General features: G+C 36.7%; 1 protein-coding gene and 1 pseudogene across 4 annotated transcripts in view; one reads left to right on the top strand and one right to left on the bottom strand.

Annotated features, from left to right (window-relative positions):
• TTBK2 (tau tubulin kinase 2) overlaps positions 1-27,577 on the top strand; it is a 242,175-nt gene that overhangs the window by 23,438 nt on the left and 191,160 nt on the right. For 2 of the 4 annotated variants that reach the window (XM_074235218.1, XM_074235212.1), the window contains exon 2: positions 23,549-23,684. In XM_074235218.1, coding sequence (XP_074091319.1) covers positions 23,616-23,684 — 69 coding nt within the window. In that variant the 5' untranslated portion in view covers positions 23,549-23,615. Of the gene's footprint in view, positions 1-14,103; positions 15,139-23,548; positions 23,685-27,577 lie in introns of those variants that run through there. The other 2 variants (XM_074235213.1, XM_074235214.1) reach the window with 2 other exon arrangements.
• On the bottom strand, positions 25,726-26,109 carry LOC141522104 (large ribosomal subunit protein eL22 pseudogene; annotated as a pseudogene).

Below are 27,577 nucleotides of genomic sequence, written 5' to 3'. Positions count from 1 at the left end.
CAAACAAATCCTAAAAGAGTGCTAGCCATAGAAAGCTACTATGCAGATAAAGATAATAAAAATGCCATCTCAGAAGAAGAAAGCAGTGACAAATTACTTACATGGGATATCTCAAAGGAATCTATGAATTGGATTCAAGTCCAAAACCTCAAAGAAGAACTTGAAAAATAATTTAAAAACCAAAGAAGAGAGGAAGAAGAGAAATGGAAAAAGGAAACGAGAGCCATGCAGGAAAATTATGAAAAATTGACCAAAGAAATCAGCTGTTTTAAAAGTAAAAATAACCAACTGGAAAAAGAATGTATCTTTTCAGAAAATAAAATCGACTAACTGGAAAAGGAGTGCAGCTCACTGAAAAGTAAAATTAACCAATTGGAAAAGGAAACACAAAAGTTAACTGAAGAAAATAAAACCCTAAAAATTAGAATTGGGCAAATAGAAAACAATGAATTTATGAGACACCAAGATTCTACACAATCCTACAGGGGAAGATAACATTTGTAACTTAATGATTTGGTCTTGTATGATGTTTTGGCTCATAAAGATTGTCTATGGAGGGTACTTGAAAAGGGGGAAGGTATATAGTGATTATAATTTGATGTGATTCATGACTCTTAAGAAGTATATTTCTTACAGATGGACAAGGAGAGGGTACTTAGTGACAATGAGGTAATGCTGCTTATCAATTAATCATTCAATAAATCAGCTTTTGAGAACAGCATTTCTATCAGGTCAAATAAAAGGAGTATATTTTGACAAAGGGGATATAAGTACAAGGTAGGGTTAAAACAATAATATAGAAAGAAGGACTAAACTAGGAGAAGGCTAGACATGGATAAATAATATCAGTGGATAAATAACAAAGATCTATTATGGTATAGGGAAAGAAGGGAGGATGTGAACACTGAGTAAATCCTATTGAATGGATTTGACCCAGAGAGGGAATAACATATATTCCCAGTTGAGTTAAAAATCTATCCTACCATACAGGAAAGTAGGGGGAGAAAGGGAAAGAAAAAGGAAGAGACTGATAAAAGGGAAGGTGAAGGTAAAAGTGAAAGTAAAGTTAAATTCTGAAAGTTAAAGGGGGAAGAGAGCAAAACATTGATGAGGAAGAATAAGAGGAAAGGAAAGGGAAAAATACAAATAGGGAAAAATAGCATGGAGGGAAAAAGAGAATTAGTGATTTTATCTGTCAATGTGAACGGGATGAACTCTCAAAGTGAAGCAGGTAGCAGAATGGATTAAAAAGGAGAATCCTACAATGTTATTTACAAGAAAGACATTTGAAGCAGAGATACACAGGGTAAAAGTAAAAGACTAGAGCAAAATATATTATAGTTCAATGGAAGTAAAAAAAAATCTTAGAAAAAGCAAAAGCAAAAATAGATCTCATTAAAAGGGATAAGATTGGAAATTACATCTTCTTAAAAGCCCTCATAGACAATGAAGTGTCATTATTAAACAATATGCACCTAATGGTATAGCATCTAAATTCTTAGCAGAGAAGCCAAATGAATTACAAGGAGACATAAGACAGCAAAACTATAATAGTGGGGAACCTTGCCCTCAACCTCCCTGTCTCAGAACTAGATAAATCTGACCACAAAGTAAACTAGAAGGAAGATAAGAAGGTGAATAATCTTAGAAAATTTAGCTATAATAGACCTCTGTAGAAAACTGACTGGGGATAGAAAAGAATTTACCTTTTTCTCTGTAGTACATGACATCTATACCAAAAGTGACCATGTGCTTGGGCAAAAAAAAAAAAGCTTAGTTAAATGTAGAAAGGTAGAAATAATAAATGCAAGCTTTTTTAGATTAGGATGCAATTAAAAATTATATGTAATAAAGGGCCATGGAAAGATAATGTAATAAAGGGCCATGGAAAGATAAATAAAAAATTAATTGAAAACCAAATAGCTTAATTTTAAAGGAGTGAATCAAACAACACATCATAGAAATAATCATTTCATCCAAGAAGATGATGACAATGAGATATCATATTAAAAATTTATGGGATGCAACCAAAGCAGTTTTTAGGGAAAATTTTTTTAACTCTAAATGCTTGTATGAGAAGGACATTAGTGAATTGGATATATAACTAAAAAAGCTAGAAAAAGAACAAATTAAAGATCCCAATTCAATACCAAATTAGAAATTCTGAAAATCAAAGGGGAAATTAACAAGTTAAAATTGAAAGCAAGAAAACCATCAATCTCATAAATAAATTAAGGGTTGATTTTTATGAAAAAAACAAATAACCCTTGGTTAATTTGATTTTAAAAAAAGAAAGAATAATACCAAATTACCAGTATCAAAAATGAAAAGGGTGAACTCATAACCATTGAGGAGAAAATTAGAGATAATTTGGAGATATTTTGCTTAACTGTATGCCAATAAATTTGATAACCTGAAATGAAGTGGGTGAATATTTACAAAAATGCAAACTAAGCAGATTAATAGAAAAGGAAATAAAACACTTAAATAGCCCCATTTCAGAAAAAGAAATTGAAATCATCAATAAACTCTAAGGAAATGTCTCCAAATCTAGATACACTTACAAGTGAATTCTACCAAACATTTAATGAACAATTAATTCCAATTCTACATAAACTATTTTTAAAAATTCCTTTTATGATACCATATGGTGATACTTAAACCAAGAGGAGTTAAAACAAAGAAAATTGTAGACTAATCTCCCTAATGAACATTGATGTAAAAATCTTAAATAAAATTTTAGCAAAGAGATTACAAGTTATAACTAATATAATAATACATATATATAAAATCATATGCAAAATGCTCCAAATCATTATTGTTTACAAAAATGTAAATTAAAACAATTTTGAGGTACCACCTCATATCTATCAGATTTAGTAAGGTGACAAAAAGGGAAAACAATCAAAGTTGGAGGGGTTGTGGGAGAATTGGGACATTAATGCATTGTTGTAGAGTTGTGAACTGATCCAACCATTGTGGAGAACAATATGGAGCTATGCCCAATGAGCAGTAAAACTAATCATACCCTTTGACTCAACAATACCAATATTAGGTCTATATCCAGAAGAAATCATAAAAAAAGGGAAAAGTTCCATTTATTCCAAAATATTTATAGCAGCTCTTTTTGTAGTGGAAAAGAATTGGAAATTGAGGGGATGCCAATCCATTGGGGAAATGGCTGAACATGTTATGGAATTTGAATGTTATGGCGTACTGTTCTATAAGAAACCATGAGTGGTTGGACTCTAGAGAAGCATGGAAAGAATTATAGGAACTAATACTGAGAAAGGGGAGCATAACCAAGAGAACATTGTACACATTAACAACATTGTGAATTGATCAGCTTTGATGTGGATGCATCTCCTCTCAGCAGTTCAGAGAGCTAGGATAACTCTGGGAGACTTGTTATGGACAATGGTATCCACATCCAGAAGGGGGAAAAAAGCAAAAAACAAATGACAGAATTTGAATGAACACAAAGTTCACTTTTTAAAAATTTTTTATGTTTTTATTCCATGCTTATTTTTCTTTTCCCTTCCTCCTGCAGAAAATGACTAATATGTAAACATGTTAAACAAAAATGTTTATCTACTATGTTCATTAGACTGCCAGTGAGGGGCAGGGGAGTGAAAAAGGAAGGTGGAAGGAAATTGTATAACTTATAAATATGCATATGAATGAATGTTGAAAACTTTAATAAATTGTAATTGGAAAAATAAAATATCAGTAAGAGAAATTAAAGTGGAGAGAATGAGAAAGGATTTCAAAGGATTATGAGATGAGGAGAAGATGAAAAGTAGAAGCTCATGGCAGATGACTGCTTTTTGTTGTTAGAATTTAAATCCTGGACATTATTAACACAAAATGCATTTCAAATTGTCAGAAAAGGGGAGCTACAGCAGTTTGGGAAAACCATTAACTAATAACTAAAATAGTATCAATATTAATAACACAGTGGGGATATAGTCTCTTCATCATAACAGATTTTCTCCTTACCATTACTTTGTGTCCTGTTTCTTTGTCCATGTTCGTTCAATATATTAGAGGCCTTCTTAGATCTTTTTAGCTTTTCTTGGTCATAGTGCAGAACTTGGGCTGTTCATTTGTTATCCCTGTATTTCACCAGAAATGTACTACTATCTGACTTTTCATTTCCCTTTAGATATTATACCTTTGATAATTTTTTCAGAGATTGTGGTATTTCAAGATTCACAATCACACAGCATAACTGAGGAAACATTTGTATTAAAATTTTGTTTTTTAGGTCAGAGAGCAGCTTGGGATCATTAAAAGGACTGCAAATACTGCACAGTTGCTCAAGTGTAATCCACCCTGCTCTCTTCCTCCTGTTCAATTCTAGACCCAATTGATTGTCCATCTGCAATGGGGATCTGCAGAGCCTGACCCAGATAAACATATATTGATGGACTAACTGAATGAACTGATTATCAACATACATCATAAGCTAAACAACAAGACATTTCCCTCTATACATTCCACCAAGTAGATGATTCCTCCTGACTGTGACAGACATCTTCAGTGCAATCCCAGTTGTTGCAGACCATTCAGGAATTGCTGCATCAATGGTCTGCAGCAACAGGGATTGCACTGATCATCTCAGCAAAATTCACATGACTCATCATGATCCAAAATGTATAACCTACAGAACAGTGCCAGAGCAAAATACCTAACTTTGTGAGAAGTACCCCCATTATTATACCATTTGTTTTTTTCACATTTAAGTGTTTCTTTTGATTTTCTTGACTCCTTTAATCCTTACTACACAAGACAGTATCAGTTTCACATATGCAAAAAATTTATAATTATCTTTACTTTCATTTCACCTATATTACTCCTGTAACTCCCCCTTCCTGTTCCACAGAGACCTCCCTTAAACAGTTTTTTAAAAGAGTAAAAGAAAAAATTTAGCACAAGCATCAAAAAACTGATCTTATCTTATAATGTTCTACACTTATGGACCCCTGTCTCACTTTTCCAAAGTAGTGGGAGGGAGGTATCACCTCATATGTCTTTGAGGTGAAGCCCTCAGTTTCATTTTTTTTGTGGTATTGTTTGGTGTTTTCCTTGTCTAGTGTCTTATGACTCTTCTGGATAAAAGTATTTCTGAAATGAGGTGTGAGACTCATATGTATTCTATATATGTTTACCTTCTTTCATTTCTAATACTTTAGCCATTTTTATCCAACATAGGGAATATATTGTTCCCTTTGCAATCTTTACTGATGGTACCAAATATATGTTGACTTAGTTTAGAGATTCTTTTTAGGTTTTTGCAAGGCAAATGGGGTTAAGTGGCTTTCCCAAGGCCACACAGCTAGGAAACTATTAAGTTTCTGAGACTGGATTTGAACCCAGGTACTCCTGACTCCAGGGCTGGTGCTTTATCCACTGTGCCACCTAGCCGCCCCTAGTTTAGAGATTCTTGTGCAGTTCTTTTTTCTTTTTCTTTTTGTAAGGCAGTGGGGTTAAGTGACTTGCTCAAGGTCACACAGCTAGGTAGTTATTAAGTGTCTAAGGACGGATTAGAACTCAGGTCCTCTTGACTCCAGGGATGGTGCTCTATCTACTGTGCCACCTAACTGCCCCCTTTGTGCAGTTCTTTTTTTTTTATATATATAGAAGCCCTTTATTAGCAGAATTGCATCTTCAGAAAATTATGAGGTCTTTCACCTGGACCAGGTCTAGTTCCTAACAAAAAGGTTGGGTTTTCCCAAACACACAAATAACCGACAACTTTTAAGAAAGTTGCCAACAATTAATTTACCACCTCCCAACAAGGAATGAAGACGGCTTATTGTGTGAAATAAACAGGCTACTTCTCTGACTGTGAGTTAGAGAAATGAACACAGTCAGCTGCGCATAATCTGGCTGAGACAGCTCCGGATTAGCAGCACCGGAGGCTTCCACTGAAGGCTTGCAAATCTTAGATCCCCACAACAACCCTGTGAGGTAGGTGCTCTCTTCTGACTCCTTAGAACACAAAACAAAACATAGAGAGGTTATTGTGAAGGTTTGTTTGAGGCAGGGCTTGAGCTTGGTTCTTCTTGACAGGAATAACTTGTTGTGGTATGATTTCTGCCTCTTAAGCATAACCTCAAACATACGAATGCCACACAGAGATGGAGAGAACAGTAATTTAAACTATATCACAATACACATTTTACTGAGTGAATGGATGCAAGAGATGAAGACATTCAAGGGCAAGACAACTCCAGTAGTTTGCTGGGGTTTTTCTTTGTCGTCTGCACTTTAGCAGACAGGTTTCCAAAATGGGAGGGACAGCAGTAGTAGTTACTTCTTATCGGGGGCAATGAGGCAATTTAAGTGATGGATAGATGAATGGATGGATGGATGGATGGATGGATGGATGGATGGATGGATGGATGCAATGGTGGCGGGGGGGAGGTAGTCTTAATGTAGAATGTCTTTCATTTCACTGGCCATTCTTTATAACACAAGCTTGGTCCTTCTCCAGTGTCTCCTCTTTGAGAGTGTACCTGAACTTATTGCCAGTTTTCATCTGAATCCACTGGGGAATGGGACGATTCTGCTTCTGTTTCTTGGCCAGTAACTTCTTGATTCTGAATGTTTTATGAGAGGACATGATGATGAGATGACAGCCGAGCTTCTACCACGATGTCTGGATGGGCAAAAAAGCCTTTGTTGCAGTTCTTAATACAATTTTTTCCCTCTTCCTCTGCAGCAGATGTTGGCTCATAAGCTTCATTTTCTTCATGTTAGTCCCTGTATTTATTTGTAACATGAGCACTGCAAGATGAGAGACTATGTCTTCTACAAGTCCAGTTTCTTTTCTTATCTCTCTCTCTCTTTCTAGCCATCCTTTGATTTGACTCCAGCTGTTATCTTTTGGTTTTGTTTAGCATGAAAAAATGTATATTGTTATTTTTTCAATATTTTGGCAATTTTTTTGTTACTAGAAAATGTAAATTTTTCCATTTAAAATGCTGTTAAACTAATGTTTATAGTAATAGTCTAAAAACTGTGATTCTTTAGAATTTCCTGCCTCCCAATGCATGATTTTTTTCATTTCATTTTATTTCATTATTTTCCCTTTTCAAAGACACTATTACCACCTTATACAAAAGTAGGAGTGGACTACACAGGATTGAAGACTTTTTCATTTTTTTTTTCTCTTGGGTTTCCAAGACAAAGAATTCACCATTTAATGGCTAAACCCTGTTGGCAATGAGTATGTCTACAACTTAGCTAGTCCTCAGGCTATAGACCATTACTAGAATGATAGCACTTATCAGAGCTTTTACTTACTGAACATCAACATAGAATTTGAAAAACAAGATTTTCTCCATCAGAATATTGGAAGTATTATTATTATTATTAATAATAGTTTACAAATCATATAATAAATATATAATCATGAATTTTAGAGTTGAAGATCAGCCCTCTAGTTCTTTTTATACCCAAAAGAAATCCTTGCTGTGACATAGCTGACAAATAGCCACCTGTCCAATCTTAAAGTGCCACTTAACTTCAGATTTTTCATTTAGAATTATACTGTTTTGCTTCAGATATAAGCAATATTTTCTCTCATTTCTGCTTTGTATAAAATCTGAGTGAAGACCACAGTCCTGATTTCAGTAGTGGATGGTGGTGAAGATGATAGTAGTGAAGGTATAACAAAATTAGGCATTTATTTATATATTTATTTATTTTATGTTTTTGCAAGGCAATAGGGTTAAGTGGCTTGCCCAAGGCCGCATGGCTAGGTAATTAAGCATTTATTTTTGAAAAGAAATATAATACTTTTGCAGCAAAAATTTTAATGAGGTAGTTTTAGTGTTGTTATTTGCCAGTGAGTACTACTTATATTTTCTCCCAAGATACTTCATTTTAGGAGTGTGGCCTAGAGAGAAGTCCAATATTTTTTCATGTCCTCATTATTTCAAATTCTAAATTAGTGGTGTCTGAATTAGGTTATTTTGCTACCTTATATATCTTAACCTTTCTTAGCAAGGCAGCATAGTGAATAGATTAATGGACCTCAAGTTAGAAAGACTTACTTTCTGGAGTTCAAATCTGGCCTGAGATGCTTAGTAGCTATGGGACTTTGGGAAAGAAACTGGAGAAGGAAATAGCAAACCACTCTAGTATCTTTGCCAAGAAAACTCCAAATGGGATCACAAAGGGTTGATACAGTTGAAATAATAGAACAGAGGTATTGTCTTATGGTACTTAGGCACTTTTCTTTTCTTTTCCAAGGCAAAATGGGGTTAAGTAGCTTGTCCAAGGCCACACAGCTAGATAATTATTAAGTGTCTGAGGCGGGATTTGAACTCAGGTACTCCTGACTCCAGGGCTGGTGCTCTATCCGCTGCACTACCTAGCCACCCCAAACTTAGGTATTTTCTTATAGGGAATTATAGGACTTTTTATAAATCCTCAGATTGAGGAAATACTATAGATTGGCAGATGTTAGATTTCAACATAATGGGATAATGACACTCTTGCAGTTTTATTTCTTGAGTTATATAAAGATAACTGAATTGGATTTTTCCTCTTTATCAAGGTGTCATAATAAGGATACATGTAGTATTTTAGTCTGGTTCAACTTCTTTTTTTTTTTTTTTTTTTTTAGATTTTTGCAGGGCAAATGGGATTAACTGGCTTGCCCAGGGCCTCACAGCTAGGTAATTATTAAGTGTCTGAGGCAGGATTTGAACTTAGGTACTCCTGACTCCAGGTTGGCTAGGTGGCACAGTGGATAGAGCACCAGCCCTGGAGTCAGGAGTACCTGAGTTCATATCTGGCCTCAGACACTTAGTAATTACCTAGCTGTGTGACCCTGTGCAAGCCATTTAACCCCAATTGCCTTGCAAAAACCTAAAAAAAAAAACTCTCCTCACCTATCCTTTCCTAAAAGGAGTTTCCATAGTTTCCCAAATCTGTACTAATGTCTAAGATCTTATTAGGAAAATTTACCTTATGTTTTTAACACATATCATTTAAATTTGGAAAAGATTTTGAAATAGGATCAAGAGAGAAGCTCTCTAGATGGCAGTGTTAAGGCAGGAATTCTGGAAGTCATTGCCCCTAAAATTCCAAAAGCCATCTTTATAACTCTAACCAAAATTTAGAGGGACAGAACCCACAGAAAGACTGAGTGATACAATTTCACAGCCCAAGACAACTTAGAAGTTCTACAGGAAAGGTCTGTTTCACTGGGACTGGGAATTGGAAAGAGCCTCAGTCACAACATGGCACAGTTGCAGCACAACACAGCTAGGCTGGGTGCCTGGGTCCATGGCAGAGGGGGCAGTTTCCAGACCTCTTGGCCCAGGGATCAGTGGGAACAGCTGAAAGAGGTAGTGAGAGAACTCTGTCACACCAGAATGGATTGCCAGCCTCAGAGCAGCCCTGTGGTGAGAACTTGCAGTGGGAATCAGCAGAGCTACCTAGCATTTACAGAACTCCCAGCCCACTGAAGGTAAGGGGGTTGGAACTCTGCTGTTAGCCCACACTCAGATATGGGTTGCAGTTTGGTCTACCATACCACCATAGCAGAGCAGGTTCTCTCCTCACAGTTCCAGTGCAGAGTGGAGGGCCTGTGGTCATCCACATCCCGGAACATAGGCAAGAGAGCAGTCAGAGCCTCTCATAAGACCTTGGATTATCCCTGTGGATATCCCCAAAACTCCTCAAAGCCTTGGAAGTTCAGTAAATCAATCATAGACTGATAAAATGAGCAAACAATAGAAAAAGAAGACTATGATCATAGAAGATTAGTTTGATCCCATGGTGGACCAAAATACATACTCAGATGATGACAAAATTGAAGCTGCTGTATCCAAAACCTCCCAGAGAAGTACAAAATGGGTTTACGCTATGGATGAGCTCAAAAAAGACTTTGAAAAGCAATTAAGGGAGGTAGAGGAAAAATTGGGAGGAGAAATAAGAGTGATGCAGACAAATCATGAAAACCAAGTCAACAGCTTGGTGAAAGAAATACAAAAAAAGCTAAAGAAAATAATATGTTAAAAAACCAGTTTAGGCCAAATGGAAAAAGCCACCCAAAAGGCAAATGAGGAAAAGAATGCCTTAAAAAGCAGAAGTAGCCAGTTGGAAAAGGAGATAAACAGAACTCTCTGAAGAAAATAACTCCTTCAGATGCAGAATGGAACTAAAGGAAGCTGATGATTTTTCAAGAAATCAGGAAGAAATAAAACTGCCAAAAAAAAGCCAGAAATTGGAAGACAATATGAAATATCTCTTTGGAAAAACAACTGACTTTGAAAACAGATCCAGGACAGATAATTTAAAAATTATTGGGATACCTGAAAGTTATGACCAGGAAAAGAACCTAGACTTCATTTTTCAAGAAAATAATACAGCAAAATTCCCCTGAGATCCTAAAAGTAGAGGCTAAAATAGAAATTGAGGGAATTCACTGATCACCTCCCGAAAGAGATACCAAAAGAAAAACTTCCAGGAATATTATAGCCAAATTCCACAACTCCCAAGACAAAGAGAAAATACTAAAAGCTGTTAGAAACAAACAATTCAACCACCATGGCTCTATAATCAGGATTACACAGGATCTGGCAGCCTCTACATTAAGGGCTCGTAGGGTTTGGAATATGATATTCTGGAAGGCAAAAGATCTTGGTTATCAACTGGGAATCCACTACCCAGCAAAACTGAACATCCTCTTTCAGGGGAAAAGATGGACTTTCAATGAAATAGGGGACTTTCAAACTTTCCTATTGAAACAACCAGAGCTGAACAGAAAGTTTGATCCCCAAGCACAGGATTCAGGTGAACCATAGAAGGAGTGGACAAGAAGGACTAATTATGAGGAACTTAATAATTTTGAACTGTTTGTATTACTGCATGGGAAGAAGATACTGATAACCCATATGAACTTTCTCATTTATAAGAGCAGTTAGGAAAAAGCATATATACATAAGGCCTAGGAAGGAGCTGAATATAATGCTATAGTATAGTAAAAAGATGGAGTCAATGGGTGATAAAGGAAAGTACTGGAAGGAAAAGGAGAAGAAGGGGTTAAGATATTTCACATAAGAGTTAAGAAAAAAGCTTTTACAATGGAGTGGAACAGGGGAAGGTGAGGGGGAATGAGTGAGTTTTCATTCTTATCAGAAATAACTCAGAGAGGAAATAACATTCACACTTTATAGGGTATATAACTCTATCTTACCCTAGAGGAAAATGAGAGGAAAGGGATGGGATAAGGGGGAATGGGAGGGAGGGAAGGAGGGAGTAGCTGATAGAAGAGAGGGAAGATCATTGGAGAGGGTACTCAGAAACAACATACTTCTGAACCAGGGAAAGGATGATAGAGAGAATGGAATAAATGAGAATGGGGAGGAATAGAGTGGAGGGAAATACAGATTAGTATTAGCAACTGTGGGAAAAATATTAAAGCAACTTCTCTGGTGGATGTATGATAAAGAAGGCAACTCTTCCCAGAGACAGAGCCATTGAAATCTGAACACATACTGAAGTACACTCTTTTTCCTCTCACTATTCTTGAGGTTTTTCATCTTTCTGGGAGGGGGGTTATGTTTACTCTCATAATATTATTGTAATAATATAAAATAAATAAACAAAAAAATTTAAAAAGCACAAAAAAAGAGAAGCTCTCAATTGACATTCTCAAGGGTTGTGGTTGATTCTTTTGTGGTTTTTCGGTCATTTCAGTCATATCTAAATCTTCATGACCCCATTTGGGGTTTTCTTGGCAAAGATTCTGGATTTGAATTCTATCTACTGCACTAACCTAGCTGTCTGAGTTTTAGCTTGATAAATTTGAAATTATCAAAATAACTAGAATCATAGCTTTAAAAAAATTAATAATAGCTCATGGTTAAAATAACACCTTAAAATTTGCATGATATTTTACACATATTATCTCCTTTCTTTGGCTTATAACATAAATTAGCAATAGCTAAGATTTATATAGCATTTTGACATTTGCAAAGCACTATACAAAAAGTTGATCCTCTCAGCAACCTGTGAATTAGGTGCTATTATCATTTCCATTTTACAAATGAGGAGACTGAAGCAGACAGAAATTTAGTGACTTGCTGAGATCCTTACAACTTGTTAAAAATTGTCTGAGACTGGGTTTGAACTTGAGTCTTCCTGACTTGAGGGCTATCATTTGATTTACTGTATTAATCTTACTTTCCTTTCTTGTGATAAATATTATGCTATACATGATAGCTGTCCCTAGCATTGTTCCCAACTCTTATCACAGTGTCAGAAATGTAATGGGTGCTTAATGTTGTTTATCTTTTGTTTTTTTAATATTTAATATTTATTCTCATTTTGTGCAAATGTTTTTATACATTAATAAAATATTCTTGTTTAAGAGTAAACAAAATACCTCCTCCCCCCAAAAAATATAGACTCACTTGAGTGATAAAGTAAAGGGGAGAGAAAAGAATTTAAATTAAAAAAATAATAGTATATGTAGGTATGGCTAGGTATGGCCAGGTGGCGCAGTGGACGGAGCACCAGCCTTGGAGCACCCGAGTCCACATCTGGCCCCATACACCCAACAATCACCCAGCCGTGTGACATGCAAGCCACCTGAACCCCACTGCCCTGCAAAAACCAAAAAAAAGAAAAAAAGACCCCAAATAAAATAAAACAGTAATAATAGTAGGGGTGGCTGGCTGTTGGACAGAGCATTGGCCCTTGAGCCAGGAACACCGGGGTCCAAATCTGGCCTTAGACACCCAACAATCACCCTGCTATGCGGCCCCAGGCAGGCCACCCAACCCCATTTGCCCTGCACCCCCCCCCCCCAAATAATACTAATAATAAAAAATGTGCTTGAGTCTTTGAACACCAACAACTCTGTCGCAGGTGGATCTCATTCTTTATGATAAGTCCATGGCAAAAGTTACTTCCATATTTTTCCACCATTGCCATTGCTGATGGCAACTCCCTTTCTATGTTTCACCTGAGTCCTGTATCTGAAGATCAAACCTTCTGTTCAGTGCTGGCCATTCCAACAGGAACATTGAAATTCCCCTGGTTCATTGAAAGTCCATCTTTTTCCCTGGAAGAGGACATTCAGCCTTGCTGGGTAGTTGATTCTCGGTTGCATTCTAAGCTCTTTTGCCTTCCAGTATATTATATTCCAAGCCCTATGAGTTTCCAGTGTAGTTGCTGCTAAGTCCTGTGTGATCCTGACTGCAGCTCCACGATATTTGAACTGTGTGTCCTTCTGGCTGCTTGTAATATTTTCTTTTTGACTTGGGAGTTCTGGAACTTGGCTATAATATTCCTGGGGGTTGGTTTTTTGGGGTTTCTTTCTGGAGGGGATCGGTGGATTCTCTACATTTCTATTTTGCCCTCTGCTTCTAGAATATCAGGGCAATTTTCCTGTAGTAATTCTTTGAAAATGATGTCAAGGCTCTTTCCCGGTCATGATTTTCAGGTATTCCAATAATTTTTAAATTATCTTTCCTAAATCTGTTTTCCATATCAGTTGTTTTTTCAATGAGATATTTCACATTTTCTTCTAATTTTTCACTTTTTTGGTTTTGAAGTATTGATTCCTGATTTCTGGTAAATTCATCAATCTCCCTAAATTCTATTCTTCATCTGAAGGATTTATTCTCCTCAGAGAGTTTTCTTATCTCTTTTTCCATCTGGCCCATTTTGCTTTTTAAAGCATTCTTCTCAATAACTTTTTGAACTGCTTTATCCATTTGACCTAAGCTGGTTTTTAGTGTGCTATTTTCTTTAGCATTCTTTTGGATTTCTTTGACTAGGCTGCTGACTTCATTTTCATGTTTTTCCTGCATCTCTCTCCTTTCTTTTCCCAGTTTTTCTTCTAATTTCCTCATTTGATTTTCAAAGTCTTTTTTGAGCTCTGTCATAGCCTGAGCCCAATTTCTGTTTTTCTTGGAGTCTTTAGATGCAGGAGCTTGTGCTTCTTCATCTTCAGACTGAGTGTTTTGATCCTTCTTGGGCTCACAGGCAAAATATTTCTCAATGGTGTTCCTCTTATTTCTCTGCTTGCTCATTTTCCCAGCCTAAGTCTGGTTTTGGGGTGCTTCCTGAGCTTTTGGGACACTCCCACAAGGGTCTCAGTGTGTGAGGTTCTTTCCTCCCTCCTGGTCTGTGAATGACCATATGTGCCCCCCTCTGCTACGGGGCTGAGGTGGGGGGGCCTGCTGTTCTAAGCGGGGGCCTAGACTGCGATCAGGATCTGAATGTGGTCAGAGCCCCAGAGTCCTGTTCCAGGGACAAAGGACAAAGCTCTGCAGTCTCTCTCCACTCCCCTCCCTCAGCTCAATGGGCTCATACCCTGGGGGCTCCTGCTTACTGACTCTGCCTGCTTCTGTTTCCTGGATCTGGGCTGGGGAAAGACCAAGCTGCTCTCTGTGTGCCCCTAGGGCTGGGCTCCACGTGCTCACTCTGGCACAGGTCCCCTGCTGTTCTCCCCACTTTGTGCCCGGTGCTCTCCGGGGGCGTAGGTCAGAAAACTTCCTGCTGCTGTGAGCCAGGGCTTCCCAGTGCCCTGGGCCTGCTTCTGGGAGGCTGAAGTTCTTTCACTCTGGCGGGCCACCCCTCTGGAGGGCTGCCCCTCCAACCCCCTCCTACCCCAGGGAGCAGAGCCTTTCTGCTCTTTTCCAGGTTACCTTGAGTAGGAGAACTGTCTCACTGTATCCCTCTGTGGGCTCTGTCTCTCGAACATTTAGTTAGAGTCCTTAGCTCATGAGTTTTATGAGAGAGCGCCTAAGACAGGATCCTTTCTTGTTGCTGTCTTGGCTCCACCCCTATCTTTTGTTTTCAAAGAAGATGAATGACATCACAATGTTGGGGTCAGGGTATGGTGTGTTGGCTGTTTTCATGGGGACAAGTGATCCATTAGAACATTTATACAGCTCATGTTACTTTTGTGCTTCTACAGTTCTGCTTTGCTTATGGAGTACAGCTCCTACTTTGATGTGGGCATGCCATGCTGGGCAGTCCTGCACCAGCATTTCCCATGTCTCATAATCAGTACTAAAGTTTAGAGATACCTGGAGAATGTTCTTATACAACTTCTTTTGACCACCATATCTTGTGCAAGTTCTCCATAAAGTTATCTTTTAAGTAAGTGCATTTGACATTGGGGATTTGTGACCAACCAAGTGGAATTGTACCCTTTGCATTAGAGTATGAATGTTTGGCAGTCCAGCTGTAGAGCAGACTTTGGTACTTTATCTTGCCAGGTAATCTTCAGGATATTCCTGAGATATGGCATGACTCATGGTACTGATAGACTGGCTGTCCAGGTTTTATAGGAATATTAGCAATAAAGTCAGTACAACACTGTGTAGATCTACAGGTCTTTAAATATTTATCAAAGTAAATACTTAGTAAATACTTATCAAAGTGATTTAGAGTCATTGAGTTGCTTAGGATATTTTGCTTGATGAGAATTTATCCCAAGAAAGTAGTCCTTGACCCTGTTACTCCCTGTGATTTAATATATTTTCTAAAATTTACTCATTTTAATCATGCTTTAGAACTTAGTTATAAATTCCTTACTTATAAGTTACATTAGATGAGGGGAACATGTTGAATATGCATTTTGGTTAATTGGAAAAAAGCATTGCCTTTGTGCTTATTCATAGGCTATTTCTTCTAGCTAAAATCTTCTCCTGCCCTCCAGTTCTTTCCCCTCCTTCACTTCAGTTCCCAGACATCCTGATAATGGGCTCAGCTCAAATGTTACCTTTTAAAAATAAACTTATTGCTTATTTTTTTAGATATTCTTTTCTTTTTAAATTTTGAGTTGCAAATTTTCTCCTTCCCTCTCATCCTTTCCCTATCTACTAAGAAGGCAAACAAATGAAATCATTTATGCATGTAAAATCATACAAAACATATTTCCATGTTAACCATATCTTAAAAATAAGAAAAAAGTGAAAAAATTGCCTTTCACACGACTCTAGATAGCATTAGTTTCTGCATCTGAAAATTACTTATTCGTACCCTTAGATCATTTATCATTTGGGGAGTGGCTTGTCTTCTTTTTTAATTAATATTTTATTTTCCAATATTATGCAATAGTAGTTTCTACCTATCATTTTCTGTAAGGTTTTAAATTTTACAATTTTTCCTCCCCCCCATCCACCCACAGAAGGCAATCTGATAATCTTTACATTGTTTTCCATACTATACATTGATCGAAATTTTACAATTTTTCCCTCTCCCCTACAGAAAGCAGTCTGATAATCTTTACGTTGTTTCCATGCTATAAACTGATCTAAATTGAATGTGTTGGGAGAGAAATCATATCCTTGAGGAGAAAATAAAATATTAGAGATAGCAAAATTATGTAGTACATAAGACACTTTAAAAAAAATTGAAGGTAATAGACTTTGGTCTTTGTTTAAACTCCACAGTTCTTTCTCTGGGTACAGATGATATTATCTATCACAGGTGCTCTAGAAATTGTCCCTGATTATTGCATTGATGTAATGAGCAAGTCCATTAAGGTTAATCATCACCCCCATGTTGCTGTTAGGGTATACTGTCTGGTTCTGCTCATCTCGCTCAACATCAGTTCATACAAGTCTTTCCAGGCTTCTCTGAAATCCCATCCCTCCTGGTTTCTAATAGAACAATAGTTTTCCATATCATACATATCCCATTATTTGTTCAGCCATTCCCCAGTTGATGGATGTGGCTTGTATTCTTAAAAATTCAACTCAGTTCTCTATATATTTTAGAAATAATCCTTTATCACAAACACTTAGCTTTGACAGTTATTTTCCATCTTTCTGCATTCTAATCTTGGTTGTATTGATTTTATTTGTGCAAAAACTTTTTATCATCTCATCATTTCTTATAGAACAATAGTATTACATAATGATATGCCACAACTTGTCCAACCATTTCCCAATTGTTCAGCATCCCACCATTTTTCAATTTTTGCCTCTACAAAAAGAGCTGTCATATAAATATTTTTGTATATATAGGTCCTTTTCTTTTTTCCTCTGATTTTTTTGAGGTATAAACCCAGTAGTGATATTGTTGGGTAAAAGGAAATGTGGAATTTTATGCTTCTTTGGTCATAGTTCCAAATTATTCTCCAAAATGATCAGACAAGTTTACAACTTTTAGCAGTTTATTAGTATACTTATTTTCCCTCATTCACTCTAGCTTTTGTAATGATAGATGAAAGGCAGTGCCTCAGAATTGATTTAACTTGCCACTTTTTTTTTAAGATTTTTGCAAGGCAGTGGGGTTAAGTGGCTTGCCCAAGGTCACACAGCTATATAATCTAGGTAGTTATTAAGTGTCTGAAGTCGGACCTGAACTCAGGTACTCCTGATTCCAGGGCTGGTGCTGTATCCACTGTACCACCTAGCCACCCCAGGATTCTATCTTCTAATTCAGTCTTCTATCTGCTTCTGTTTTATGGGTGAGCACATCCCATTTACAGTCACAGTTATGATTGCTAATATTTCTCTACATCCTATTTTCTTATGTTTATCCTTCTCTTCTTATTCTGACCCTCTTCAAAAATATGTTTTGCTTCTAACCATTGCTTCCCTTAATCTGCCCTCTTTTACCATCCTGTCTATTTCCCAGATATTATCTCATATTTCTTTTTTAATATTTAATATTTATTCTCATTTTGTACAAATAATGTTTTTTATACATTAATAAAACATTCTTGTTTAAGAGTAAATAAAATACCCCCTCCCCTAAAAAATATCTACTCCCTTGAGTGATAAAGTAAAGGGGAGAGAAAAAAATTAAAATTAAAAAATAATAGTAATAATTATAGGTATGGCCAGGTGGCACAATGGACGGAGCAACAGCCCAGGAGCCAGGAGCACCTGAGCCCATATCTGGCCCCATACACCCAACAATCACCCACCAGTTCTGGAACTTGGCTATAATATTCCTAGGGGTTGGTTTTTTGGGGTCTCTTTCTCTGGTGGATTCTCTCCATTTCTATTTTGCCCTCTGCTTCTAGGATATCAGGGTAATTTTCCTGTAGTAATTCTTTGAAAATGATGTCAAGGCTCTTTTCCTGATCATGACTTTCAGGTATTCCAATAATTTTTAAATTATCTTTCTTAAATCTGTTTTCCATATCAGTTGTTTTTTCAGTGAGGTGTTTCACATTTTCTTCTAATTTTTCATTTTTTTTTGGTTTTGAAGTAATGAGTCCTGATTTCTTGTAAATTCATCAATCTCCCTGAGTTCTATTCTTTGTCTGAAGGATTTGTTTGCCTCAGAGTTTTCTTATCTCTTTTTCCATCTGGCCCATTTTGCTTTTCAAAGCATTCTTCTCCTCAATAACTTTTTGAACTGTTTTATCCATTTGACTTAAGCTGGTTTTTAGCATGCTATTTTCTTCAGCATTTTTTGCATTTCCTTGACTAAGCTGCTGACTTCATTTTAATGTTTTTCCTGCATCTCTTTCCTTTCTTTTCCCAGTTTTTCTTCTAACTCCCTCATTTGATTTTCAAAGTCTTTTTTGATTGAGCTCTGTCATAGCCTGAGCCCAATTTCTGTTTTTCTTGGAGTCTTTAGATGCAGGAGCTTGTGTTTCCTCATCTTCAAACTGAGTATATTGATCCTTCTTGGGATCATAGATGATGTATTTCTCAATGGTGTTCCTCTTATTTCTCTACTTGCTTATTTTCCCAGCCTAAGCCTGTTTTGGGGGGTGCTTCCTGAGCTTTTGGGACACTCCCACAAGGGTCTTGGTGTGTGAGCCTCTGTCCTTCCTCCTGGTCTGTGAATGACCGTAAGCACCCTCCTCTGCCATGGGGCTGAGGTGGGGGGGCCCTGCTGTTCTATGGGGGGGGCCTAGACTGCGATCAGGATCTGAATGTGTTCAGAGCCCCCTAGTACTGTTCCAGGGGTAGAGGACAGAGCTCAGCAGTCTCTCAATGGGCTCAATGGGTTGCGCCTGCTTATGTTTCCTGGATCTGGAATGCAGTGGCCATGCTGCTGGCTGTTTGCCCTGAGGGCTGGACTTCATGTGCTCGCTCTGGCAGAGGTCCCCCGCTGTTCCCCCAATTTGTTCCCTGTCTTCCCCCTGGCGTAGCTCAGGATACTCTCCAGCTGCTGTGAGCCAGGGCTCCTAGTGCCCTGGGGCTGCCTCCGGGAGGCTGAAGTTCTTTCACTCTGTTGGGCCACCCCTCTGGCGGCTGCCTCTCCAACCCCGGGGAGCAGAGCTTTTCTGCTCTTTTCCAGGTTACCTTGAGTAGGAGAACTGCCTCACTGGGTCCCTCTGTGGGTTCTGGCTCTCAAAAATTTAGTTGAAGACCTTAGTTTTGAAGATTTATGAGAGAGCGCCTAAGACACCATCTGCTCTTGTCGCCATCTTGTCTCTGCCCCCCCTTTCTCTATCTCATTATTTCTTTGATTTTCTTGATTTTCTACCCAACTGATTGTGTTGTATTTTCCACTCTTTGAACCAGTATTTTTATGCTTTATTTATTTATTTTAAACATTTGGTGTTTTTTTATTCTTTTTGAATTTTACAATTTTTTTCCCATTCTTGTTTCCTTCCCCCACCCCCACCCTGAGAAGGCAATCTGATAGTCTTTACATTGTGTCCATGCTATACATTGATCAAAATTGAATGTGTGGGGAGAAAAATCATATCCAAAGGAAAAATAAAATATAAGAAATAGCAAAATTACATAATAAAATATATATTTTTTAAAAATTACAGATAATAGTTTTTGGTCTTTGTTTAAACTCCACAATTCTTTCCTTGTATACAGATGGTATTCTCCATTGCAGATACTCTAAAATAGTCCCTGATTTTTGCGCTGATGAAATGAGCAAGTCCATTAAGCTTGATCATCACTCCCATGTTGCTTTTAGGGTGTATAATGTTCTTCTGGTTCTGCTCATCTCACTCTGCATTAGTTCATGCAAATCCTTCCAGGCTCTGAATTCCCAACCTTCCTGGTTTCTGATAGAACAGCTGTGTTCCATAACATACATATACTACAATTCGTTTAGACATTCTCCAATGGAAGGATATTCACTCAGTTTCCAATTCTTTGCCACCACAAACATGGCTGCTATGAATATTTTTGTACAAGTGATGTTTTTACCCTTTTTCATGATCTCTTCAGGGTATAGACCCAGTAGTGGTAATGCTGGATCAAAGGGTATGCACATTTTTATTGCCCTTTCAGTATAATTTCAAATTGCTCTCCATAAAGGTTGGATGAATTCACAACTCCACCAACAATGTATCGGTGTCCCAGATTTCTCACATCCCTTCCAACATTGATCATTGTCCTTTCTGGTCATATTGACCAATCTGAGAAGTATGTGGTGTGGTACCTGAGAGATGTTTTTAATTTGCATTTCTCTAATAAGTAATGATGTAGAGCAATTTTTCATGTGACTTTGGATCACTTTGATTTCCTCATCTGTAAATTGCCATTGCATATCCTTTGAGTATTTGTCAATTGGAGAATGGCTTTTTTTTTAAAAAAAAAATTTGATTCAGTTCTCTATATATTTTAGAAATGAGTCCTTTTTTCAGAAATACTAATTGTAAAAATTGTTTCCCAGTTTACCACATTTCTTTTGACCTTGGTTACAATGGTTTTTTTTGTGCAAAACCTTTTTAATTTAATCAAAATTATCTAGTATCTTTTTAATGATGTTCTCTATCTCTTCCTTGGTCATAAACGCTTCCCTTTCCATAGATCTGATGGTAAATTATTTCTTGATCTCCTAGTTTACTTATAATATTATCTTTTATGTCTAAATCCTGTACCCATTTTGATCTTGGTATAGAGTGTGAGATATTGATCTAATCTAAGTTTTTGCCATACTAACTTCCGGTTTTCCCTACAGTTTTTATGAAAAATACTTTTTATCCCAGAAGCTGGACCCCCCCCTCTTGGTTTTATCAAACAGTAGATTACTATAATTATATCCTGCTATCTCTTTTGCACCTAGTCTATTCCACTGATCCCCTACTTTATTTCTTAGCCAGTACAAGACAGTTTTGATGACTGATGCTTTATAGTATAATTTTAGATCTGGCAGGGCTAAGGCACCTTTTTTGCACCTTTTTTATTGGAATTTCTTTGGAAATTCTTGACTTTTTATCTCTTTATATGAATTTACTTACAATTTTCTTGAGTTCATTAAAGCAATTTTTTGGAATTTTGATTGGTAGGGTACTAAATAAGTAGTTTAATTTAGGTAGAATTGTCATTTTTATTATATGAGCTCTTCCTATCCTTTTTTATTATATTAGCTTGGCATATCAGTTCATATTTGTCCAGTTATTTAAATCTGAGAAGTGTTTTGCGGTTGTTTTTGTAGAGTTTCTGAGTCTGCTTTGACAGATAGACTCCCAAGTATTTTATATTGTCGGAAGTTACTTTGAATGAGATTTCTCTTTCTAGATCTTGCTGCTGTATCCTGCTAGTAATATATAGAAATGCCAAGGATTTATGAGGGTTTTATTTTATATCCTGCTACTTTGCTAAAGTTGCTAATTGTTTCTAGTAGTTTTTTAGGTGATTTTTTTAGGATTCTCTAGGTATACCATCACGTCATCTGCAAAAAAGTGAAAGTTTTGTTTCTTCCTTACCAAAGGAAATAATTTTCTTCAGTCAGCTTTTGTACCTTTTTTATTTGTCCTATTTTACTTTTTAAGGAGTTCTTTTCTTCAGTAAAGTTCTGTGCCTCTTTTACCAATTCTGTTCTTTTAGGTGTTATATTTTCAGAATTTTTTGGTGTACCTTGTTTCAAACTGCTAATGCTTTTTCCATAATTTTTTTTGCATCATTCTCCTTTCTTTTCCCAGTTTTCCTTTAACACTCATTTCTTTAAATCTTCCAGGAATACTTGTTGATCTGAGCTCCAATTAGCATTTTTTCTTTGAGGCTTTGCTTTTGTTGTTTTCACGTTGTCATCTTCTACTGAATTTATATCTTGCTCTTCCCTACTATCTAGTACCTTTTTATGGTCCTTTTTTTTTGTTTTTTGCTTATTTTCCAACCTGTTTCTTGTCTTTGAGCTTTATATTAAAGTTGGGCCTTGCTCACCACTATGCCAAGCTTTGGCCTTTTTTGTGCTGTTGTTTTCAGAGTTAGATATGCTGAGTCTTAAGTTTTTGATGCTAACATCGTGGTATAATCCAGGGAGAGATGTAGTCAGAAAAGCATAGACCACTGGTCTTCTCAGGAAGACCTTTACTCCCTTACATTTGCAAGTAGTCTACTACTTTCAGCCCTGAAACTGCCACCCTATAACTGCATCCCGGAACTGTTCATGGGTAATAGAATTGACAGTCATCACCAGTGCTGGCATCTAGTGCTAGCAAAGAGCCCCTTGTAATCTCTTTCTAACTGGTTGTCTGACTCCCTGCCCCCTTTACTGTCTCTGGACTTGGTGAAAGAAAGATGGAAAGTGGTGGGCTGCTGTTTCATTGAGTTGGAAGAACTCTGGGCTGGCTCCCACCCTAGTGTCACAGACCTATTCCTGTCAACTTCCTAAATTGTATTAAGCTGGAAAAAATGTCTCACTCTGTTGACTCTGTTGCTTCAAAATTTGATCTTAAGAATTAAATCAAAGTTCTTTAAAGGGGTATGTTAGGAAAGTTCAACTGCATTGTCACCTGTACTGTGCCATCTAACAAATGCTATCTCATTAATTAAGGTGGTTTTTTTTTCAAAACTAATCTTGCCACCTTCAAATAGAGTTCAGATTCTTCTAGGAGACAGGGTGCGTTGTATAGGATTAAAAATAAACATAATAAAAGACATGAAAGTATAGTAATCAGAATATAAAGTAATGTTATTTCAGAAGGTGGCAAATATTTGTTTCTGAATTTTCTTTTTATCTTCCAAATTGTCATTTGCTCATGTAAGGTGCCCAGTAACATTTTCTTGGGCATGTAAGTGCTCAATAAATAATCACTGGATGAAGACCAGTATTTGATTCCTGACTATACCTTATTGACTTTGTGATCTAGGGGTAGTCATTTATTATCTCCTGAGCCTTCCTGTTCTCATCTAGTACCTGAGCATGTCTGTTCCAGTTCTCTCTTACAGTTATTAAGAAGATCAAATATAATAATTATGTAAAGTTGCTTTACAAATTCGTAAGTGCTTTTTGTTTTATACTGATTAGGCTTATTTTTCTTTATATTTTTGACTTTTTTATAGCATCTAGACAAATAATCTACATAGAGTAGACTTGCTGACAAAGAATTACATATTTTGTAGTACCACTGGGCCCCCAAATGAAATTATTGTATAGTTTCTTTTTTTGTAATAGAATATCTTTTAGAAAGTCTAACAAAAGAATTCTTGAACATTTTGATGTGAAAACATAAGTGCTGTTTTTTAATCCATTAAATACTATTTTTGGAATTGAGTCAGTGCTGGGTATTTTTTTTTTCCACAGCAAAGCAACCTAATTAAGGTAATGGTTCCTACTGCTGAAGTACTCCTTGTGTTAATTAGTCAACTCTGATATGCTACTGTTGTTTCTTTTGCTTCAGGTTAAATGGAAGTCACCCTTGGGAGCTGGATGCCTGTGTAGTAGATCTACCACATCAGAAGATTGCGATGAGTGGGGGAGGAGAGCAGCCAGATATCCTCAGTGTTGGTATCTTGGTGAAAGAAAGATGGAAAGTGGTGGGTATACTTTTCATATAAAAGCTGGATAAACTATTATTATTCAGTAAATTATTTTTCAAAGAAGTAGTGCTAAATGTATTCATTTGCTTGAATACTTGAAGCAGTTTTTCTGTGATCATGGGCAGCCAGCTGGCATAATGGATGGAATATTGGGTTTGGAGACAGAAAGATTCATCTTCTTGAGTTCAAATTTGAGTTCAAATCACCTGATCCTGTTTGCCTCAGTTTCCACATCTTCAAAGTGAACTGAAGAAGGAAATGGCAAACCACTAAAGTATGTTTGCCAAGAAAATCCCAAATGGGGTCACTGACAGTCAGACATGACTAAGAAAACACTGACTACACCTTTACTGCTCTTTTCTTTATCATATAGTGTTGAGTTTTCCTATGCTCATATACATAGTGTTTGATATGAAAGTATATATCTGGAAAGGAGAAACCAAAGAAAAATACATTATTTGAGTAATAGGATAGTCCTAATTATAGTCAAGCTCTTTCAAAGTTTGGTCTCTAATTTTCCACATAATTTTTTTCAGCCCCCATGCTCAATCCTTTGCATTCAAATTGTTTTGTTTAGAAATTCAGTAAAATTATTCTAATTTGTGAGCCTTATGAAGCTCCTTTTTCTTTGGAAAATGAAAATATACTTTTTGTACTATAACTTATTCCACTGGTTGATGATTTCATTAGCTTCAAAAATGTGCCTATTATTTGTTGCTTGAAAGAATTTTTTTAATTTTAAAATTTATTTTGATTTTTCATTTAAATATGGATACTTTTGGGTTTTTTTTAATACATTTTTAAAATATTATTTAAGGCATTAGGGTTAAGTGACTTGTCCAAGGTCACAAAGCTAGGCAATTAAGTGTCTGAGGCCGTATTTAAACTCGGGTCCTCTTGACTCCAGAACCAGTGCTCTATCCACTGTGCCACTTAGCTGCCCCAATTTCATTTTATTTTTAAAGCTTTTTATAAAAATTATTTTTTATTTTTTACATTACAGTAAGTTTCCTGATTTATCTTCTTTGGGGTTACACCCTGCCTCATACCCCTTCATCAAATGCTCATTGTAAGAGATAAGTGTTTAAAACTTGAGAAGGGCCGTGATACCTCTGAAGTTCTTTATGACAAGGTAGAAGTTATCAGAAATTCTTTCAGATAGCTAGTCAAGTGGAAAGTATTTATTGAGCCCTGCTTTGGTCACAACACTATATTAAGTACAGTATATTGCAGGAGGATGGCAGCCCTCTAGTATGCATGCGAAAAGGCAGTATGTGAAATACTCTGCTACATATTTTTGTGTAGTTCCCTGGCCCTTGTGACAATATTGATAAAGTTCAGATCTTATTCCCTCTCTGTGTTTTGAATAGCAGCATATTTGAGTCAAATGAGGGAGATGACCCTCTACCTCCTTCCTTTCTCTACCTTCCACAACCCTGCCATGCTCCCTACTCATACTTAGGGTCAACTTGCCTGAAAAAGAGCCCCCTCTGCTCCATTCCCCAAGAGTGGTCATCCAATTTTTGTTAGTTATCTCCAGACAAGGAGAACACAGTATCTTTTGTGGAAGCCGTTTCCAGTAGGACTGCCTCAAAGGGAAGATTTTCTGATAATAAGCTTAAATTGTTGTTTTTTCCACTTGATAGTCTTTGAAGATAGCTAATGTTTCCCTCTAGACAAGAGTCTTCTCTTTTTTAGGCTAGCTTCCCCCATTTCCTTTACCTGATTCTTATTGGTCATGAACCTGAAACTCTTCAGCCTTCTGCTTTCTTTAGACATGTTTCTATTTAAAAATGGTCTTCCTAAAATGTGGTTCCCAAAATTAACATAGTATTCTGCAAATGTGATCTGACTAGGACAGAAGACTACAGCAGGTCCATCAGCTTCTAGTTTCTGGAAATTATGCCTCTCTTAATGTATCCAAATTCACATCAGTCTTTTTGATGACTATATTTCATTACTGATTCATAATTAAAACCACCAAATCTTTTTTTTTAATTCGAGATCATATACAAAACGTATCCAGACCCAAAAGGGTTTAATCCTCCTACTCTTTCTCCTTTTCATCCTGGTTCATCTGGAAGTACTGTAATTCATAACTCTGCTTGTTATTGATCACTACCCAGAGCCAATCGCATAGATTGTTCTTCTTTTAAGTATTTCTTTGTCAGGTACTTCAAATACCTTTTAGGAAAGAACACTTCTAATGTCACAGTTATCTTACTCTTGCTTCTCTCAATGGTTATGCCTCTGCCACCGAGGTTGCCAGCCTTTCCATTCACTTTGATTGATTCATGTAAAAACTGCTCAAAATTTGCTGTATCCATAATCCCATCTTCCACAGGATGGGTACAATCCAGAGTGAACCTGAGAACTTCTTTTTTTTGCCACCCTTCATCTCAGTTTTCTTCATGGGAGCCATGGCGATCAAAGGGGCAAAAAGGGCCACCATATCTTTTTCAAAGAAATTGCTAGACCATGCCTTCTTCTCCATCTTGTACTTTTAAATGCTAAATTTTTAAAACCCAATATATGACTTCATTAGATTTGGCCGAATGTCCTAGACTGTAAAGATATTTTTGCGTGCCAGTTGTTTGTTAGTTATTCCTCTCAGATTTATATTTCTCATAGATTTGATAATACTGTCATATCCTTCCCTTTGATAAAGTTGCTGATATATCTTAGGGTCCTTTAAAAAGTCTTATACTTTTTTGGTTATTCAGTGATATTAGAGGAAAAGAAAGAAGTTAGTATTGCCATGTATTTTATCCACTATTTTCCCCCATAAATGCTGCTCAGACTAATGCCTGAAGTGAGTTGTAGAGCTGCATGGGAAAGCAGGTTGGCAGTTCCTCTGCCTATAGCCTTGCCTTAGAATCTCAGATAACACTTCAGGGAGAGAATTAGATTTCTAATCCTAAGAACAGCTACATTGGATAGTTCTGCTTTTTGTTCCCATATAGTTTTGGGAGGCATGGCAGGGGGAAGGGAAGTTAAAAATGTATATTGTCTCTTTTACAGCAAATTATTTCATTACATTTTATATTATAGTTTATTTAGTCTTTTCCCAATTAAAGGACAGCCCCTTATTTCTAGTTCTCTGCTACCACAAAAGGTTGTTACATACGTTCTGATATAGATCGCACCTTTCTACCTTTGCCCTTTTTGGAGTACATGCCTAGTCGTAGAATCTCTGAGTCAAAAGGGGTGGATGTTTGTGTAACTTTTTTTCCCCCAAATTCTTTTCCAGAATGGTGGACTTCAATTCATAGCTCTTACCAAATGTATGAATGGTTCTGTTTTTATATTGCTCCAACAATAGTGATTATTTTTACTTTTTTTTTTAACCTTTGCCATTTTTGATAGCTGTGAAATGGAACCTCAGAGTTTTAATTTGCATTTCCTATTATCAGCAATTTGGAGCAGTCTTTCAAAAGGTGGTAAGCAGTTTGTACTTCTTATATTGTGAGCTGTTCATATCCTTTTTTAAATCATTTGTTAATAAGCATGATTCTCATTTCATTTTTTTGTGTTATTTCCTATATATCTCAGATATTTTTATTCTTGGGCACATTGATTTTAGTCATGCAGAAGCTTTGTAATTGAAATTGTCTATTTTTGATATTTGTAATTTTTCATTTGGTTAAAATTCTCCCAGCCATAATTTTGAAATTACCCCTATCCATTTTCATTAAAAATTTTTGACTGGGGCAGCTAGATGGTGTAGTGGTTGGAGCACTGGCTCTGGGGTCAGGAGTACCTGAGTTCAAATGTGACCTCAGACACTTAATAATTACCTAGCTGTGTGACCTTGGGCAAGTCGTTTAACCCCATTGCCTAGCAAAACCAAAAAAAATTTTGACTATTACCTTTTATTTTTAGGTTGTACA

The sequence above is a fragment of the Macrotis lagotis genome, chromosome 4 (genome assembly GCF_037893015.1).
Source record: "Macrotis lagotis isolate mMagLag1 chromosome 4, bilby.v1.9.chrom.fasta, whole genome shotgun sequence".
Classification (NCBI taxonomy): Eukaryota; Metazoa; Chordata; class Mammalia; order Peramelemorphia; family Peramelidae; genus Macrotis; species Macrotis lagotis.
Note: the sequence above shows the minus strand (reverse complement) of the source record. Positions and strands in the feature narration are given on the sequence as shown.